This window comes from Mytilus trossulus, chromosome 8 (assembly GCF_036588685.1).
Source record: "Mytilus trossulus isolate FHL-02 chromosome 8, PNRI_Mtr1.1.1.hap1, whole genome shotgun sequence".
Classification (NCBI taxonomy): Eukaryota; Metazoa; Mollusca; class Bivalvia; order Mytilida; family Mytilidae; genus Mytilus; species Mytilus trossulus.
Window position 1 is genome coordinate 79,768,633 of NC_086380.1, and position 20,861 is coordinate 79,789,493.

Genomic DNA, 20,861 nt, shown 5'->3' on the forward strand with positions numbered 1-20,861 from the left:
ACTTTGTTGGTGACCATCCTTAGTCAATGGTACATGTATCTGTCAGAGCCAAACAGATAAAGAACAAGGAACCAGTCTACCGTACTCGTATTCCAAGGGATTTTTATAATGAATGTTTAAATAAAATAATATATTGCAATTTTCTTGGTAAATTGAATGTCATGGATGTGTGTCGGTATAATTTTTTACATGTATTATATAACTATCTGCAGTGTCTTGTTATAACTTTGAAATATTTATATGAATTATACATGTTAAGAAATTATTGTCGTATAGACAAATTTGAATGCATGTACTTAGATAATATAAAGTTTAAAACAAGTACAGGGGACACATTTATTAAATCTACATTATAAAATCTTAGTAATGAAGAACTGCACTTATTTTTGAGTTTCATAGAAAACTTTTCACAAAAATAGGAACTAAAATACGTTTTTGGCATTTTTTGTAAGGAATATATTTCATATTTAGAATTTTTGACCTCTGACGAAAAGTAAACCTCTGATCTCATTCGCAGTTTGATTATTTAGATTTGTATATTGTATCCTTGAGACACCGACCATTCACCTTAATAAAGGTTAAGGTGATCATGTGCAAGTATGATATTTTCTAGAGAGGGGAAACAATTTATTTCTCTTGGAGATATAGATAAATATTGTCCATGCTTATAAATATTGTTTATTTTGGAGAGCACAACAAAATAATTTTGATTAAAAAAGATTTTCCGAGATAAGACCCATCTGTGCCCCCTAAAAAATGAAGAATGGATAAGTCTTGAACTTAATTGTGCTTTTATGATTACCTGTGTTAATATATTCTTTTCATGTATTAGTTGCACTCAAGTCTTTGTATATTTTCATTGTTAAAACAATCTTGTATAGGTAAAATGAATGTATCATGGTTTTCAATGTTATTATTTTCTTTTAAAATACTTGTATAATAATTTCAACAGACGTTTTTCTTTCGTTTGTTCATTGTCATAGTAACATTATAAGATTTTGAAAAGGCTCTAAGTGTCAAATGTAATAAGGTACTTGTTTTCTCCATCCCTTCTCTAAACATATATAGATTAATATACAAATGAATATGCAAACTAATCGAATTCCTATAATGTAGGTTTTACTGTTTAAATTTTCAATATCGTCATCTCGACTGAACTATTTCTGGGAATAATGGATTTATTTGAAGTACGTCGCAGTGCTTGGTTAAACCAGGTTATCAGAATTTATTGACACGTTACAGATTTGTTGTTTATAAGTTGCAGAGACCTTGTAAATTATTAGTTAAATGTAAAAATCTTGGTTATAAACAGACATACGTGGATGTGAAACAAATCTTTAAGGAGACATGTCAGAAGAGGTACAAATAAACGTAGGAGGGACTCTGTTTATAACAAAATGGTCAACATTACACAAACATCGAAACACGTTATTAGGTTCGCTCTCAACTACATCAGAATTCTACAGCAAGAAGAAACAGTATTTCTACTTCGATAGGAACCCAGATTATTTCAACATCATTTTAGACTTTTACAGGAATGGACATATTCATTTTCCAACTCATGTTTGTGGATGGATCTGGAAACAGGAACTGAAATTTTGGAGAATTCCGGAAACAGAAATATCCGAATGTTGTTACCCGACTTACGTCAAATACGACAAAAATAGAGCTGTGACTGAGTATATCAAAAATGCTTTTATCGTGTATACAGCCGAGTACCAGACGAAAGCAGTTTCCTGTTTAACAGGGATCACACAAAGAATATGGCTGTTTCTGGAGGAACCCACATCATCACTAGCAGCTCGGGTATGTATTACTAAGTATTATTTTTGATTTTTTTGAAAAAAAACTAAGACTTTTCTACCTCAGGCATAGATTAACTTTGCTGTATTGGGTAAAACTTTTATGAATTTTGGTCCTCAATGCATTTCAACTTCGTACTTTATTTGGCCTTTTTAACTTTTTTGGATTCGAGCGTCACTGATGAGTCTTTTGTAGACGAAACGCGCGTCTGGCGTATACATGTATAACATTTAGTCCTGGTATCTATGATGAGTTTATTTATATCATGACTTGTCTCAAATTTTAATAATATAGCTGATAGCAATGATACTAAATTAAATTTGATTTTCAGTTATTTTAGAGTTTTAACGTAAACGAAAAAAGTTTGAACGACATTTAGATAATAATATACATGAAAGCATAAAAAGCACCACACATTTTTTGTTTGTTTTTATATAATTCTTCCTATGTCATTTTCGTAAAGATAAATTGTACATAAATTGTAATACTTATGTCACAATCAGACAGAAATTATGGATGAATTTTGTATCAGGAAATTGTATGAAAGATAACATAAAATTAGATATGGCTTGAGCGATGGTCATGGAAAGGATATACATTTTCAATTTTGATGTTCAGAAAGAAACTGATAATTTTTGCCTATTCAAGATGAATTATACCAAAAAGATTTAATCTAGTTCAAAATTATATTGTTAATCATTTCCTTTTTTATAGAACATTTTAAACATTAAACTTTTTCAATAAAACTAAAAAATGAATTAAACATCACAATTCAATCTTATTACTTTTTTTTACGTTCACGGGCTTTTATTATAATATTCCAAAGGCGTCAGCCGTACATACAACAAATGAAAAGCACGCTCTACAGAATTTATGCTATTGAAGCATTGTTCTGATTTTTCCTTGATCACGATTATAAAAGGCCGAATATTTGAAAGCCAAAGATTTAAAATTCGAAACAGTTCAAGATTAATATGACCAAAAACAGACCTTAAAACAATGCCAGAATCCATCTAAGGACAATTTCGAAAGAGTTTATTTCTTTATAATTTATAATATGAACGTCAAAGTACCCATGATACTTCAAGTAAAAAATGAATTCATGATGTAATATTTTTTTGACTAGCTGTAGCATGCCTCCAGGGCGGGATTTTCTCGCTGTATTGAAGACCCGTTGGTGGTCAGGTTGTTGTCTCTTTGATACATTCCCCAGTTCCATGTTCAATTTTACATTGACCCTGTCATGATTGAAATAAGATATATAATGTTATAGGGTTATTGCATTAATATTGGGGAATATTGTCCCAAGTAGAATTTTATATTGCACGAGCTAGCGAGTGCAATATAATTTCTACGAGGGACAATATTCCCCAATATTCAAAGACAAAAAGTCTTTGGTTTGACCGCGGTTCGAACAAACGACCTCTCGAACGTGATGAAAACACGCTACAACGAGACTTTTTTTTTGTAGAAATGGTGATGTTAAATTTCTTTTTTCTCTCTGATCCTGATCATAATATTTTAGTATACTAGTACTTAATATATCGTCAATATTTGTTCTGACAATTCACCAAATTGGATTGAAGGATGACATTTCATGAGTCTTCTAGATGAATTGAATTTGCGATCCGTAACCACATCTTTCATGATCAAATCGGAATAGTTGTCCGTCGTTACTTATCCATCTCAAATATTGTTTTTATATTCACCAAGTAACAGCCCCTACAATCGAATATTCATATAAAACGCTAAGTCATTATACAACGTTTGTTTATAAACACTGAAGTTTTACCGTTATATTTAGATAATATCTGCTATAATTAAATTCTTCTCTTTGTTCTTACAGGATATAAATGAAATATAAATCGTATAAAAGCATTCGTTTTTGTTTTATCGAAAACTATTTTATCTGATCGATACATTAATAAAAATGTTCAAAACATAAACTTAGCCTATACAGTTTAGATCATATCTCCCTTTTGTAAACTTTGGGATATAAAGAACTCACTGAATTGGACAATTTAAATTCTAACGATTTTCATAATTTTAATGTAGAACTAGAATACTATAATTAGTCGATTCATTTAAAAAGAAACACCACCAAGATAAACAGAATAGATATAGCATTGACAATGTGAAATGTTAGTGTTTTACCCCCGGGACCGCATTTGATCCTGTTTGTCTGTGCGGTGCATCGTGTTACTGTTTGTTCTGTACTAAGGGTATTGTGAAGTGGTGTATATTACTAAGCATGAGGGACATTAACTTTTATATCAGCAGATTATGTAAAAAAGTATTATTATTAATGAGAAAACTAGCCAATAGCGTCCTCATATAGACTATTCAAACTTATATTCGTCACCGTATATAGCCTGCAACAATGAGCAAAATTGCATATAATGAAAACTTAAAACAAAAACAATTGACTAATAATAACCGATAGAAAATGCGTTCTTATATATATCATTTTATTCTGTTATCACCTAAGTTGGACAAAGGTATACAGAAAAACACATTAGTTTACATTTATTTACATTACATACAAGTACATTTGTTGAGGAAGCATTAAATAATATTATGAGTTTTTTTTTTACAACGGTATGGTCAGTGTAGTCGACAGGTTGACATCAGAGAGAATCCAGTTTGTCATATATAATTCTGATAAATTTGCACAATTTTTGGAGTTTAGATTTCTGTTTTTGGTTCATAATAGCATTTAATTTTATAACATTACAGTTCGTTATGTGTTTATTGTCAATTAGTAGTGTTCTATTTGTCAGGAGACTGCTGCATTCCATTACATAGTGGTATTCATCACCTATAGCAGCTCTGCATAACGGACACTTTCTCTGTTCACGGGGAATGTTTTGCAATCTGCCATTTTCAATCGGCAGTTTATGGTTCATTGTCCTAAACCGCGACATTGTTATCACATCTTTATCGTCAAGTACATTAAGGTAGTGTTCGAAATTGTGTAATGTCTTGTATAGGCGATAATTCAGGGCTTTCGGTGAATCGTTTACCTTTCCTGTCCATAACTGTGTAAACTGATCTTCTAGTCTTTGTTTAATTGTCGATTTAATGTTAGGTGGTGTATTTTGGAATGACCACAAGTAAGAAAATCCACAATTGTCTAGAATACTTTTCATCTTGTCTAATGATCGCGATCGAAATGTTGTTTCTTGTGATAACTTCAAAAGGTATCTAAACATGACAGCAGCGAGCTTACTTTCTTTACCGGTAATTAACTTTGTCCAATAAGATATAATTCTAATGCTTATATCTATTTCTAGGGGATACCGACCCAATTCTCCGTAAATGAATTCGTTTTGAGTAGATGGCTTAAGATGTAAAAGTAGCTTAAAAAATTTAGTTTGAACTCTTTCTAGTATATCTATGTTTTCGTAACCCCATATTTCGCATCCATATAGCAGAATAGGTTTTACCAGTATGTCAAATAAATCTACGTGGCATTTAATTGATAAATTGTGAATTCTTCCCTTCCTTAAAACTTCGTACATTGCACTTATTGCTTTGTCCTTTAAATTTTGTTTGCATTGTTTAAAGCTGCCTGTTTTGCTGAAAATAATTCCTAGGTAGTTAAAGTGTTTTACAGTTTCAATATGATGATTGTTGAATCGGAAAAGTGGAGGGTTTGTCGTTCTTCCTTTTGAAAAAATTAAGATTTTAGTTTTAGCAACATTTACTCTCATCTTCCAGGTTTCGCAATACTTTTTAAATTTGTTAAGTGCATGTTGTAGTTGTTCAGGTGATTCTGCCAGGATTACAGTGTCATCCGCGTAGAGAATTATGAATAATTTCATTAAAGTTCCAAGTTTTTCTTCCATATCTTTACTTATTGTCTGTATGGCCATTATGAATCAGAATGACTTTAAAAACACAGTGTTGGTGTTGGTTTACATTTAGATTCAATGAAACATTCTTTAGCATGTTTAGTCAAATATTTCATTGAGCTTTTGCTATTTAAATCTTTTAGTGAGCGTTTCCTAAATCTAAAAGTAAACTTTATACATTGATTTCAGAAAATAGATGAACAAATATTCAGATCGTTTGTAATTCTTATTTTATATTACATTCATGTATCGATTATTTTCAAAATAAAGTATACACAGCTACTTTTACATAGGTACTATTTCTGTACTAAAAATCTGTAGTACTGGAAATCTACTTTTGATATTCAGTACTACTTTGTTACTTTAAAATTATTGTAATATTTAGGTACCTGTATTTTACAGTACTCAATTTGTACTTGAAATTTAGGTACTACATATTTTTGGTTACTACCGTTACGTTTTCAGCATTTTGAACGTTTTTCTATTTCAAATCTCTTAAAATTATGATTTTCAAACATGGAATATTGTATTATTTCTGTACCAAAATATTAAGTACAAATCAAGTACTGTAAAATACAAGTACCTAAATATTACAATAATTTTAAAGTAAAGAAATAGTACTAAATATTAAAAGTAAATTTCCAGTACTACATATTTTTAGTACAGAAAAAGTAGCTGTGTAGGCTTGAGTTGATGGTATTTTTCTGTTTCTGAATTTTTATATGATAAACTGTAGAAAATCTTTTACACAGCAACGAGGTATTGGTTTAAACAAAATCGCTCCGTATTTATATTTTGCGATATCGAAAAGCAAATTACATATTGCCTCCGAAATACTCGTCTCCTGATTAAAAACACCGTGCTGATATTCTCCTCTTAACATCGTGTTTACCTCGCGACGTAATGCGCTCAAATTATACAGAGCTTCAACACAATAACCATTGTATATGTCGTGTTTGATGCTTAAGGATGTGCTAAGGTCAGGTTATGGGATTTTTGTAAAAAGTTAGGACTCCTTGTGTTGTTTGTTTCCTACGATACAGGATAAATATTTTGCCCCGTAACATCATTTTTGTTTCTGTATACAAGCACAAAGACCCACAATTATTCCATCTGTTTTGTTTAAATCGCAATTTAAGGTTAAAGACGACAAACAATCCAATATTTATCGTAGTTGTATGATTTAACAGTGTGAACTATCGAGGCAACAAGACAAATTTTCAAAAGCATTTGGAAGGGAGAAGATCAAAATATAAACTATTCCAAAAGGAATATCTATATTTCTAAATATATGAGGAATTACTATATAGACCCACACTTTTAGTATCATGAACTTAAAGTAATGTATTTCATCGATTCCAGAAAGCCCCATTGCATTTCTATACATTTTACTTGGGCTTGATACGGGTGATGTGTGACGTCACCAAAGTCACGTGATGACTGATATAGTTGGATATGACTTCAATAGCTCATGAAAGGTCATTTGCTAAAATGAAAGCAGATTCCGTAGATTTCTTTTCTTCGATTTTAGACCCAAATAATACCAAGCAAACATAGGGTTAATGTCAGAATAAGCCCTTTTCTCGTCATCTTTTAAATTTAAAATTAACGGAAAGGAGTTCCATAACCTATTATTTTTTGGTTTATTTTGTACCTAAAATAACGATGTTCTGATTTATCAATTAACAATTCTAGATATTTAAAATTTTACCTTAGTACATCCTTAATCCATGCTTTATATATTTCAAAAAACAACAACACGTCAATATTTAATATTTTATTAATGAAATGTCTTTCACCGTAACAATTGTAATCTTAAGAGTCTATTTTTTTCCAGATCTTTGGTGTCATCTATATTCTGGTAGTAGTCTTGTCAGCAATTACCCCGATGTTGGTAACTTATCCGGACATCAGAGAACAAATTGTGGACATCAACGTATTGGTTTATGTGATGACCATGAAAGGCTTAAATTTATGGATAAACACAGAAAATCCGAAGGAAGTCATGTTCGTTACAACAAAAATGCCTGACTGGCTTCAAAATTTGGATCTTTTCATAATGATCTTCTTTTCCTTTGAACAGCTTTTAAGGTTTATAAGTTGTCCAAGAAAGTTACATTTTTTCAAAGACTGGTTAAATGTTTTAGATATTCTATTGTTTATCGCTATGTGGGTACGTTATGGAATATCACACCACAGGGAAAAAATTCTCGAAAGTTTAGATCTGTTAATCATATATGCCGTCTGCTATAGCGTTGTTGTTTTTCGTCTGCTAAGATTCTTCCGAATCACCAGACAGTACAGTGCCCTTCGGATACTATTGATGTCTGTTCGGGCCAGCCTGAAGGAACTTAGTCTGCTCATTATAACTGTTATGGTGTTTATACTGCTATTTTCCAATCTCATATATTTTGCTGAGCTTCGCGAGCCATCGACATTTCCAAATATGCTGACCGGTCTTTGGTGGTCTGTTGTTACTATGACTACCGTCGGGTATGGTGACGTGGTACCGCATTCTGTTCTTGGGTGCTTGGTTGGATCAATCTGCGCAATGTCCGGTTTACTGATACTTGCCATGCCAATTGCTGTGATAGCTGGGAAATTTAATGACCTATATGAGAAAAATGCTGAAAGGGAAGATTTTATCAAACTACATCAGCAGAATGAAATAGCTGAAAACCAAATTCAACCTTGGGAGAAGATAAAATCAATGAAAAAAGATGGGATCGGTAATGCAGACGGTTTGAGAATCGTAGATTTATCAATGGGACAAGAATGATGGCGCACGACTTCGAACTTTCTTAGGACTTACTAACTAACTTCAGGAAAAATTACTTTATAGAAATAGACTGAACGCTTTAACTGAACGTTTTAATCATGTCCTACTGGTGAGGATCTAGTAAGCTTCTCAGTGATCAAAATTAGTTTTTGTCAAACTACGCTATTCAAGGAAAATTTTCCGATAAAGTGTATGCACCAAGTTTTTTGACAAATTATTAAAGAAATTCTTTTGACAAAATTTTATGAATACTAAACTAGCTAAATTAGTTTAAGTCAGACGAGGTGTTTGGTACCACCTTAAAAGCAAATAAAACAATTTATTACGTTTACGTCGTTTGGTCTGTGATGGATATTTGTTACTTTGTAAATACTACCATAGTATCTTTATTTTTTATATTTATATACGTGAAATTATGCTTCTCGTGTATGAACTTAATGAGTGAGAGAATTTAGATTTACAATGATTAAATTGTTGCTTGTAAAATCCGAGACTAGCGAGTATACACGACTTGCTGGTCACAGTTTGTTTTTATGTCCCACCTATGATGGTAGAGGGGCATTATGTTTCCTGGTCTGTGCGTCCGTTCGTCCGTCCGTTTGTTCGTTTGTCTGTCCAGTTTCAGGTTAAAGTTTTTGGTCAAGGTAGTTTTTGATGAAGTTGAAGTCCAATCAACCTAAAACCTTGTATATATGTTCCTTATGATATGATCTTATGATATGATCTTCTAATATTATTGTCAAATTAGAGTTCTGACCCCCAATTTCACGGTCCACTGAACATAGAAAATGATAGTGTGAGTGGGGCATCCGTGTACCGGGGACACATTATTGTTTCTCTATATATAGGATGACATAAAGTACTTGTCTGTAGAACTTAGAAATATTTTTAATTAGTATTTGCTATGCTATTGTCATGCTGAATATGATGACTATTAATTCGTTACAGTGGTAAAGTCACTTTACCCTGTATTTGTTTTACTCGTATCTCTAGTCATTTGCGGAAATAAATTTTATTGTGGCTTAATGAATCAAGAATCCTTATATAGAACAATAGATGAGACCATATGTTTTGCTAAATATCTATATAACCGTTATCTCATGTAGCCTTCGATATTGGTAGATGTGGTGTGAGTGCCAATGAGACAACTTTCCATTAAAATAACAATTTATAAAAGTAAACCATAATAGGTCAATGTACGGCCTTCAACACGGAGCCTTTGCCCACACCAAAAAACAAGCTATAAAGTGCCCCAAAATTATTAGTGTAAAACCATTTAATCGGAAAAACCAACGGTCTTATCATGTATATAGTAATAAGACATTTTTTTAAAAAGAAGAAGTTGCATGCAACCATGTTAAGGATGTACTAAGTTGAAATTAAAAACATTTAGAATAAAACATTGCTGCTATGATTCAGAAAAAAACATTACATGTAGTTAAAGAACAGAATAATCTAAGAATATTCGGATAGGTTATGCTGCTCCTTTTTCGAGATATTTAATTCCCCAAAATGGCGGGGAAAGCTGACTCGGACTTTGATCTTATATTTGCATACGTTTTATTTGGGTCTTTAATCGAAAGAAAAGAAATCTAGAATCTACTTTCATTTTGGTACATGTCCTTTTTATGAGCTCTTGGACTGCATATGAAAACTGACTGATTGCGTGTTATTGGGTTGAATATTTCCCCCTGTATCGTCGGGAAAAGATGGAGTCCGACATCTGAATGCGTGTTATTGGGTTGAATATTTCCCCCTGTATCGTCGGAAAAAGATGGAGTCCGACATCTGAATGCGTGTTATTGGGTTGAATATTTCCCCCTGTATCGTCGGAAAAAGATGGAGTCCGACATCTGAATGCGTGTTATTGGGTTGAATATTTCCCCCTGTATCGTCGGAAAAAGATGGAGTCCGAACATCTGACAAAACATTCTAAACCTAACAAAAGAACGTCCTTAAACTGAATAACAACAATTCTGAAAGACACTTGTTCATATTGAATTTGGATTTTATTTTTGCTATTCATATCTGGCAATATCTATAAACCTACATCATAAATAGACAAGTATATATGAATTTGATTATATGTCATTTTTTGTATAACATTGTGACGCCTGAATCTAAAATTCACACTTGAAGCTGAAATACGGAAAATTTCCAATTAGTAAAAATTCAATTGAAATGACAATTCTAGTGAAATGGATATATGTAAAATTTATATAATATTTAATATATTTTGTACAATAATGTATATTCATTGTTCATATTAAATACATTTGCGTTTTATTTTATTGTTATGTCTAGAAACTAAAGGATAGCATGTGTCAATTCATGACACATAATCACTAAACGCTTATCTAAAAAAAGCAAAGAAAATGCGTGTATGCTAATTACTATTTGTCCTTTCAAAGACAGATAGAGGATTTAAATATAGACCAAAACCCCCCGATAAGATTAAGACGATCCTTAACACCGATCTTCGCTGGATGTCAATCACTCAACATCTGTGATTGGTAGAACACAACCACGTGTTAATATCAACAAAATTTGATTATGAATTTGACAAAGATCTGTTCTGGATATTTTCGTTTTTTAATAGGACATTTGCGCTTTATACAATGTGTCTTTGCGTTGCAAATTAGATGAAATTTTCGCTTTTATATAATGGAATATTTTTGACGCTTTTAATTAGACTTTAGAGGTTAGCAATTTTTGTAACAGAATTAGACGCTTTTCGATTTGGTAGTCGTGCTTTTTTGTAGAGAAAATAAGCTCTTTTTGTTAAAGAAAAAACTCTTTACTATAGAAAGTTAACGTTTTTTTAAAAGAAATAAACGCTTTACGTGTATGAAATAAGCGCCTTAAAAATTATCAAAATGATCCATAATAGCAGATCTTGAATGACAGTGAAATTTTCAATTTCTACCATGAGCAAGAAAATCAGTTCGGTGACATAATTTTATTTTTATTTTCCGGAAGCATATTATAAAACCTATCCTCTCATATTTTATATTAAAATACTATCGTGTGCCACACCCACTTTTGTAGTGTTCATCTCATAGATGTCCACCTCAAGCACTGTTATATCCCTGTGTATTATAATTTCTACTCTTATATTCTTCATCCATTGGTAGGTTATATCTCTTTGTTGATTTTCACAACGTGGGTTGCTGTCAATTCTATTGTCATGAAATCTTGATTCTTGAGTTTGGACTATGCTTCCTTTTATTTCGAGTCTATTTTCGCCAATTGCGTTCACAATACTCTGTAGGTTGAAATTCAGAATCCGTTGCAACCTCGACAAATCATGTTAAAAAAATATGTCTTTAAAGTTTCGAGAATCCTTCAAATCGCTCTTTTTATCCATGACTTTTCTTTTTTCGTTCATCGATTTCAAAAACCCGTACAGCCTCGTCTGAATTTGGTTGCTGTTTCGCCACGTTTGCATAGGACTATTTTCCGGAAATTTACAACTTTGTCAGACACAGTTTTAAAATCCTTTCGGAACTGTTTTTTTACTTTTTGCATTTCCGATTACATTCGCTATTGTATTCGGGATGGTTTTATCAAGATTATCCATTCTTTGTGTAATCATCTGACAAAAACTGTTTTAAATTTAGTGAATAAAACAACTCCGTACGATTTTAAAAAAGAAGATGCGGTGGGATTGCCAGTTAACCGACCGTGCAAGGGCTGTTCAGGCAGTCAAGGTCGTTAAACACTTCCGTTTGTTGTTTATTGCCAGTGATACACCTCTTCACAAGACACCAAATTTGACGGAAATTAACAAGCCCAAAACCGAATAGTTAGCTAAAAAATGACAAATGTAAAACATTTCAAACGAGAGAACGAGAAACTATAATTTACACAAAGTTTTGACCAAATGAAAGAATTTTGTACATTCATATTTTTATTGTCGTGTTTAGGTTATGAACAAACAACATTTAATCTGTTTGAATGAAAAGAGATCAAACAATCTTTTGATAGTTTTGTATCATGTTAATTTAAAATAAACGGAACTTTTACACGTTTACCATTGTTAACGTTCATTTGTTATTCATAAAGTCATAAGAATTTACAAATCAACAAAATCTAATCGTTGATTATTTTTTTGTTTTTTCTATCAGTTATTTCATGCTTGTATTGTTTCAAATGAAATCGTGAAGAGCTCGTCTATCATCTCGGTTTACAGGATAATTAACTTATCAAATAATCTTCCATTTCATTAATCTGCAACTACCAAACGATATGTAGATGTAGATTAAATAAAATATTGAATCTGTATAATTAATAAAGAGGCGGAAGGTAACGAAGGGAGATTCAAAAGTCAAAGACAATTAATAAAGAGACGGAAGGTACCTAAGGGAGATTCAAAAGTCAAAGAAGAAACTACAACATTATGACAAAAAGAAAAAAGAAAATAAACGAAAAGGCAAAACAGCTTTTTTACAAATTTCCACATAAAAGATAACTAAAAATTAAGCAAATCAAACTGAACTTAATTAAAAATAGTAAAAGGAATTACCTACCTCTAAGGTAAATGCAAAAAAGGGGGGAGTTCAAAAACATGACAAAGTAAGGACGTCTATATCAACCAAATGAACGAAATGAAAACAACTGCCGCATTCCTAATTTAGTATATGCATTTGGAGAAGAAAATGGTTGCTAAATCCTGGTTTTAAAACAAGCGTAATTATCCTCCTAATTGTACGACAGTAGGACAAACAACTCCACTGAATATTTTATAGATTACTGAAGAAAGAACAATACAGCCCCAAACATAATGCAATAGACAACTTCCGAGTTCGAAGCATTTCCGTCAAAACGAAGGCCGTTAGTTTTCTCGTTTGAATTGTTTCACATTGTCATTTCGGGGCTTTTCATAGCTGACTATGCGGTATGGGCTTTGCTCATTGTTAAAGGCCGTACGGTGACATATAATTGTTAATTTTTGTGTCATTTTTATCTTTTGTGGAGAGTTGTCTTATTGGTCTCATTGGCAATCATGCCACATCTTTTTTTTTATACTAGCAGTTGCTTTTTCAAGGCAAATATCACACATTTCAGCCACATTTAAAAGTCCTTAAATTATATAAAATCCTATTTATTAACATGTAATTATGTTTATCGGTTGGCATCAAGTGTCGAAAAGAAATACAAAAAGTTAAATGTGTCTTGCCTAGTCTGAAGACTCGTCTTGATAATATGATTAATAAATGAATTTTCATCAAACGTGATTTCGAAGGATACCAGAGGGAGAGTCAAACTCATAGATAGAAAATAAACTGACAACACCATGGCTAAACATAAAAGACAAAGAGACAAATAAGAGTATTCAAGACACAACATAGAAAAAAAATGAATAAGCAACAAAAAAACTTGGGATGATCTCAGGTGCTCCGAAAGGGTAAGCAGATTCTGCAATGTTGGGTCTAAATGGAGATAGAACATGTTTTGATTGATGTGCCAGTCATCATCTCGTTGCTAATCCGTGTAAACATTACATGTGTATTTCTCTGTCCTGAATGTTTTTGCCTTTTTTTTGTACTGCAGTCCTGTCGTGTAATGTTGTCATTTTAGTTTTATATTTAACATTGCCATGAAAGCGCGAGGTTTGGCTAGCCACAATACTAGGTTTAACCCTACATATTTATTTCTTAAAATGTCCTGTACCAAGTCAGGGAATTTGAAGTTGCTATCGTATAGGTCGTTTATGTGTGAGTTGCATTGTCGTTTGTTTTTTTGTTGAACTTAAGTATATCTATTGTTTCTTTGTTTTCCTCTTATAGTTTATGTGTTTCCCTAAGTGTAAGTTATAACCCGGATTTGTTTTCTCTTAATCGATTGATGACTTTCGAAACAGCGGTAAACTACTGTTGCTTTTATGAACCACATCAACAAACGACAACCACCGAACAACCATATATATAATAGCAATTGTTTTATTTTTCTTGATAAATCGTACAAATCAATGCATGTAAATATCATACATATAGTCTTCTGTGCACAATTTAATCATTTTTAAGCATCCACATCGAACAATCGTAAAAATAAGTCTTTCGGTCTGTTGTAATTTAAAAATATTGCAGCTTATTAAATGTCGTTTTCCGAAGACGTAGTTTACCGATTGTTACCTTAGTAAACACTCAACAAAGAAGCATGGATATTTAGAACGTGTTAAACATGTGCCATACAATCATAATAGTTTATTTCAATGACAGATCCGTGCGTATGGTGATCACCGGATTTTTACGAGTAAGGCCACGCTGAGTTCACTGCGAACGGAAAATATATCGGCAAATTGTTTACTGGAAGCAAGCAATTAAAAAAGGTAAACTTCTTCTAAATTTGGAAACATTATAGAAATATTATACAAAAGGTTTATAATAAAATATATCCATTTAGTTATAACAAAACATATGCATAATTGTTTTTCAATTTGAAGTTTCATAAGACTTTAAACATGTCAATTTAAAGTACGGAACTATTAAACGTAAACGGTTATTTGATATTTATTAATTCATATAAATTGACAAATCAGCAAAAATTAGCCTTTGTATATATTTATCTTTGGATCAGTTATTTCATGCTTGTATTCTATAAATTGAAATTAGATATACAAAAAAACTGTGTTAAAATCTTTCTACCATCCGGTTTTACGGTGTAATTAAACTATAAACAGATCTTCAATTAAATATGAGTCTCTTTGTGATATGATATGATATTTTATCATATATTTAGTACAAAATACAGCTATTTTGTATATCTAATAAAGGTTCTTTTTTCCAGTCTGTATCACCTACCCTGTATCGCATACCCCGTATCGCATGGCTAAACCCGTATCGCATACCCCGTATCGCATGGTAAAACCCGTATCGCATACCTTTTTTTTTTTTTTTTTTTTTTTTAACTAAATTCAGTTTTTTTAGGGTTTTATTTTGCTTAAGAATTTTTTTTCTAAAAATAGATATTTTTTTGGAATGACGTCATTGTTTGGTATGTAACGTCACGTACATCAAGTTTTCATATTGTATGTGACGTCACGAACATCAAGTTTTTACAACATATTTTTTGGCACACTCAATGCAACTATAAAAAATACAAAACACTTAAATATATACAATAATAAACAAAGTATTTTCAAAACAACAGATTGTAAGGTAACCTAGGTGCTTCTTAGTTATTTTAAAGCTTTGAAACAAGACAAAAGCAGAACTGAAGAGTGCTATGGATCAGAAAACAGTTCATATACTATAGTACTCTTCTGTTGAAATATATGATAAAGCGTATAATACATGGCAAAATCCGTATCACATGCCGTATCACCCTCGACCAATATCATCCCTCGGGCCTAAAGGCCCTCGGGCTGATATTGATGTCTCGGGATGATACGACATATGATACGGATTTTGCCATGTATTATTCTCTATTTATCATATATTTAGTACAAAATACAGCTATTTTGTATATCTAATAAAGGTTCTTTTTTCCAGTCTGTATCACCTACCCTGTATCGCATACCCCGTATCGCATGGCTAAACCCGTATCGCATACCCCGTATCGCATGGTAAAACCCGTATCGCATACCTTTTTTTTTTTTTTTTTTTTTTTAACTAAATTCAGTTTTTTTAGGGTTTTATTTTGCTTAAGAATTTTTTTTCTAAAAATAGATATTTTTTTGGAATGACGTCATTGTTTGGTATGTAACGTCACGTACATCAAGTTTTCATATTGTATGTGACGTCACGAACATCAAGTTTTTACAACATATTTTTTGGCACACTCAATGCAACTATAAAAAATACAAAACACTTAAATATATACAATAATAAACAAAGTATTTTCAAAACAACAGATTGTAAGGTAACCTAGGTGCTTCTTAGTTATTTTAAAGCTTTGAAACAAGACAAAAGCAGAACTGAAGAGTGCTATGGATCAGAAAACAGTTCATATACTATAGTACTCTTCTGTTGAAATATATGATAAAGCGTATAATACATGGCAAAATCCGTATCACATGCCGTATCACCCTCGACCAATATCATCCCTCGGGCCTAAAGGCCCTCGGGCTGATATTGATGTCTCGGGATGATACGACATATGATACGGATTTTGCCATGTATTATTCTCTATATAATATGATATGATATGATAAACATTATCCAGGCCAATGCCTTTAAGTTTGTTACGGAAATATCAACATGTATATGAATAAAATATGACACACTTGCACTCTATTAACATCTATGATTATTATGCAATATAATAAAGAAAAACAACATAGCTGATAGCTAGGGATTTAAAAAAAAAAACAAGTCAAAGAAAAAAATAACACAACAACTATAAAACAAACCAGGTAACACCATAGTTATTACAAAAGAAAACGGACGAAATGATAAACACTCCCGTCCAACATTATCGACTAGCTTGCTGCTTGTATATTTTCTGAGCTGCTTATTCAATAAAAGTATACAAACATATCACATCAATACACACCATAGACTGTGTCTTTATGTCAAAGCCGGAGACACTCATTTGTCTGGCCTCACTATCAATACCATCAATAAACATGGTCTTTATGTCAAAGTCAGGAGAAACTCAATTGTCGGGCCTCACTAGGTATAAGAACATCAGAAACATTAAAGAAAATTCTTCAGTGTAAAACGTCTACCATCAATCAAATGACAGCAGCTATATGACATTAAATGAATTAATTAACCTCGGATAAGTCAGTTTTAGTCATATTTGAATTCAAAAATATAACAAAACAAACTCAACCATGTCAGCATATCAAAGTCATTCAATAAATTCGCGATAGCGGTGGTAAGCCATGTTGTTGAGTTTTGCTGCAGACAATTTCAAAATCACCATACGACTGGGGATAACACCCTTGTTGTATAGCTTCATGTATATAATACTCTTTTATTCGCTTCCACATATCTTGAATACAAGTATAGGTACATATGATTTGGTCTTTCTTGGAACACACACTTCTGCTAGTGTTTTATAGCACCTTAAACCCATTATCGAATTACATATTTGACAGTTTTCCCCCTTTGAACGAATAAGAGTTACACACATAATAGTTTGCAATATGTACTTGTACAAATAAAGTGTCATGTTATACCGCTTCTATATTGAGCAAAAGTAAATGTGAATATTTTGTTTAATGTGACATGTTCACTAGTCACTTAATCGCTAAAAAACAAACAAATATTTAACAAAGAGATACACAAGGGCATATAGACAAAAAAACATTAGCAAAGATTACAAAAAAAATCCATAGCTCAATAACACTATGAAGGGATGTGAAAGTACACAGCCACGTCATGTAACAAAGAGACACAAAAGGCATATCGACAAGCCACATTACCAAAAATAAAAGACACGAATAAAGAATATAAATCTTAAAAATCTAAAATCCCGATTTTCCAAAAAATATCGTTTGTGCATTTGTAATTAATTATGGCAATAAAAATAATCGAATTGACTCCTGTGAGTTATAAAAGTGTATGAACTACATGTAAGTATGAATTAAGCTTTCAAATGATGTACCAGGTAATTTATCCCCATATATCAACTACAAAACTGCAATTGATAATGTAAATACTACTGATTTGTTACGAAATAGAAAACAAATGTACACTAAGCAAGCGTTTTGTTTGTTTGGATAACAGTGTTATTCCTATGTTAATTTTAGCATGACCACCTAAACTAGTTTCAATAAAGTTTTATTGTTTTGAAATAAATGGCACCACACTTCCGTATGGCTTACCCTTGATAATATGTTATGAATTGATCCATCAAATATCATCTGATCAAACAGGTTCAATCAAATGAAAAATAAAAAGGAAAATGTTTTTCTAATCTCGTTTCTTGATACACGTGGTTTCTGATATCGTTTTCTTGTTACGCAGCAAGAATTCTGAAATAAATTGAAAATCTATAACGACGATATATATGAACATCTTAGCAATTGAAAAGAATTGATATAGTTGATTAAATGTAAATCGTTTTCATACGATAATTAACTGATAATTAAACCGTTTTTTCTTGATAGAAATGAGGAAATTTTTTTCTGCAAAATCGTTAGATTTCGTAAAAAAAAAAATCACCAAGAAAAGCCCTGGAACCATATTTATTTAAATGCGGTAAAATCACAAATAGATATCGAGCTCTAATTAGACAACGGCAGTTTTTCCATAAATAGTTTTATAAAAACGCCATTGAAGAAGATAATTGCTAAACACATTTAGTACTTTATATTCTTTAATCCTGGTCTACGACGCAGCTGACTACAGATGTCGTCAATATATTTTCTCATGGAAACCTTATAATAAACCTTTCCCCGGGACACTATCACATATATATTCAACTTGTAATAGAACATACGATGGTACTATTTACACGCACGTTTTTGCGATAAATGGTTTCAATGGAAATTAAATAGACAACAACATTGCATGGTCAGCTTGGTCTAAGACTTAATTCAATGTATAATTGTTATAAAATTGAGAATGGAAATGGGAAATGTGTCAACGAGACAACAATCCGACCATAATAAAAACAACTGCAGAAGGTCACCAACAGGTCTCAATGTAGCGAGAAATTCCCGCACCCGGAGGCGTCCTTCAGCTGGCCCCCTAACAAATATATACTAGTTTAGTGATAATGAACACCATACTAATTTCCAAATTGTACACAGGAAACTAAAATTAAAATAATACAAGACTAACAAAGGCCAGATGCGCCTGGCTTGGGACAGGCGTTATAACAAAACAATATATTTATCCGACATCTGGTAATCTATAACATTTGTATAGCGTATTGATCAATAAAACCTTCACATATTTGTTGTGGAAGAATATTTAATCACCATATGTATAAAACATTAGTGCAGTTGCAAATACAAATGTCAAAGATTTTATTACGTAACAGGAAACGAATACATACTGGGCAGTCGTGTCATTTGTACGAGTAACAGTTTTATCCTCATGTTGATTTTAGCATCAGTACTTGAGCGAGTTTCAATAAATTTGTATTGTTTTGTAACAAATGGCGTCACACTTCCGTATGACTTACATTTGATGTGTTGATATGAATGGATCAAAACAGTAGTCATACATCATAATGTAATAACAGCTTCCGGTACGAAAAGGACAATAATCATTATACGTGCCATAATTTGTATATCGACGAAAAATAAAGACAACAGTTCTTCGATGGTTCAATCTTTTTTAGTGTTGCAGTAATGTAAAGAACATCAGATTTCAATTTATTGACACTTTTATTTTCTCAAAGGTATTTCCTTCTGCATTTCACACTTTTGTTTTTATACATGTCTTTCATATTCACTAAAATTCCTGAAGTAGTTCAGGCTATAAAAATAAATCGATAGACTTTTTCTGACTTCATGTAACCATTTTAAATGTATTTGACACTGATTTTAAACTTATAAAATATCGCTTTAAAAGAGGGACGAAAGATACCAAAGGGACAGTCAAACTCGTAAATCTAAAACAAACTGACAACGCCATGGCTAAAAATGAAAAAGACAAACAGAAAAGCAATAGTACACATGACACAACATAGAAAACTAAAGAATAAACAACACGAACCCCACCAAAAACTAGGGGTGATTTCAGGTGCTCCGGAAGGGTAAGCAGATCCTGCTCCACATGCGGCACCCGTCGTGTTGCTTATGTGATTACAAATCCGGTAAATAGTCTAATTCGGTAGGTCAAATTCGTGAAAGGGAAGGGGATTGTAGTTACGACGTAAGGAACATATCCGATATCATTTGTGAAACGGTTATTCCATAACGGTCAACCAACTCGTGATGGCGTCCGTAAAATTTACGAAGGGATGATTTCAACTTCACCATTTGGAACTCTTGGTTTAATAGCTTCCTTGTGAGCAGTAACCCTCTATCAAGAAAATCATGATAGGAAATGCAAGCACGGGAATATCGTATCAATTGGGAGATATATATGCAGGTGCTGCTGGAATGTTGCTACTTTCCTGTATAATCTTTTTTAATCCTAACTTATCATGCAGAACAAAAAAGAATGAATGTACATAGCATTTGATACACATGTATAATCTTAATAAGAAGGTTCAATTGAATGAAAAGAGTAAACGAAAAGGAAAATAATTTTGTTTATGCTTGTACTACATGGTTTTCATATCTAGCTTTCTTGTAACACAGCAAGAATCACGACACGATTTGAAATATAGTAAGACAAAAAAGTTAGATATGAAAATCTTAGCAATTTGAAAGTATTTACAGTTAATTGAATGTATATTCGTTTAAATTTGATAATGGTTAATCACGGTTCTACTAAAGTCAAAATATAGCACACTTTATAAACATGTAAATGATTACGTTAATTTAGTATCTACATATGAAAGTGTATTTGGTATAA

At 32.0% G+C, this 20,861-nt stretch overlaps 1 protein-coding gene across 1 annotated transcript; it reads left to right on the top strand.

Moving 5' to 3' along the window:
• Positions 1–1,284: 1,284 nt before the first annotated feature.
• LOC134728067 (potassium voltage-gated channel protein Shaw-like) lies at positions 1,285–8,919 on the top strand. Its single transcript, XM_063592465.1, has 2 exons — positions 1,285–1,806; positions 7,495–8,919. The coding sequence occupies exons 1-2, from the start codon at positions 1,348–1,350 to the stop codon at positions 8,434–8,436; spliced, it is 1,401 nt and encodes a 466-aa protein (XP_063448535.1). The 5' UTR covers positions 1,285–1,347; the 3' UTR covers positions 8,437–8,919.
• The last annotated feature ends 11,942 nt before the right edge of the window (positions 8,920–20,861 follow it).

Coding starts and splice junctions, on each gene's coding strand:
- LOC134728067 (XM_063592465.1), top strand. CDS start 1,348: ATGTCAGAAGAGGTACAAATAAACGTAGGAGGGACTCTGTTTATAACA. Junction 1,807..7,494: donor CATCATCACTAGCAGCTCGG/GTATGTATTACT, acceptor ATTTTTTTCCAG/ATCTTTGGTGTCATCTATAT.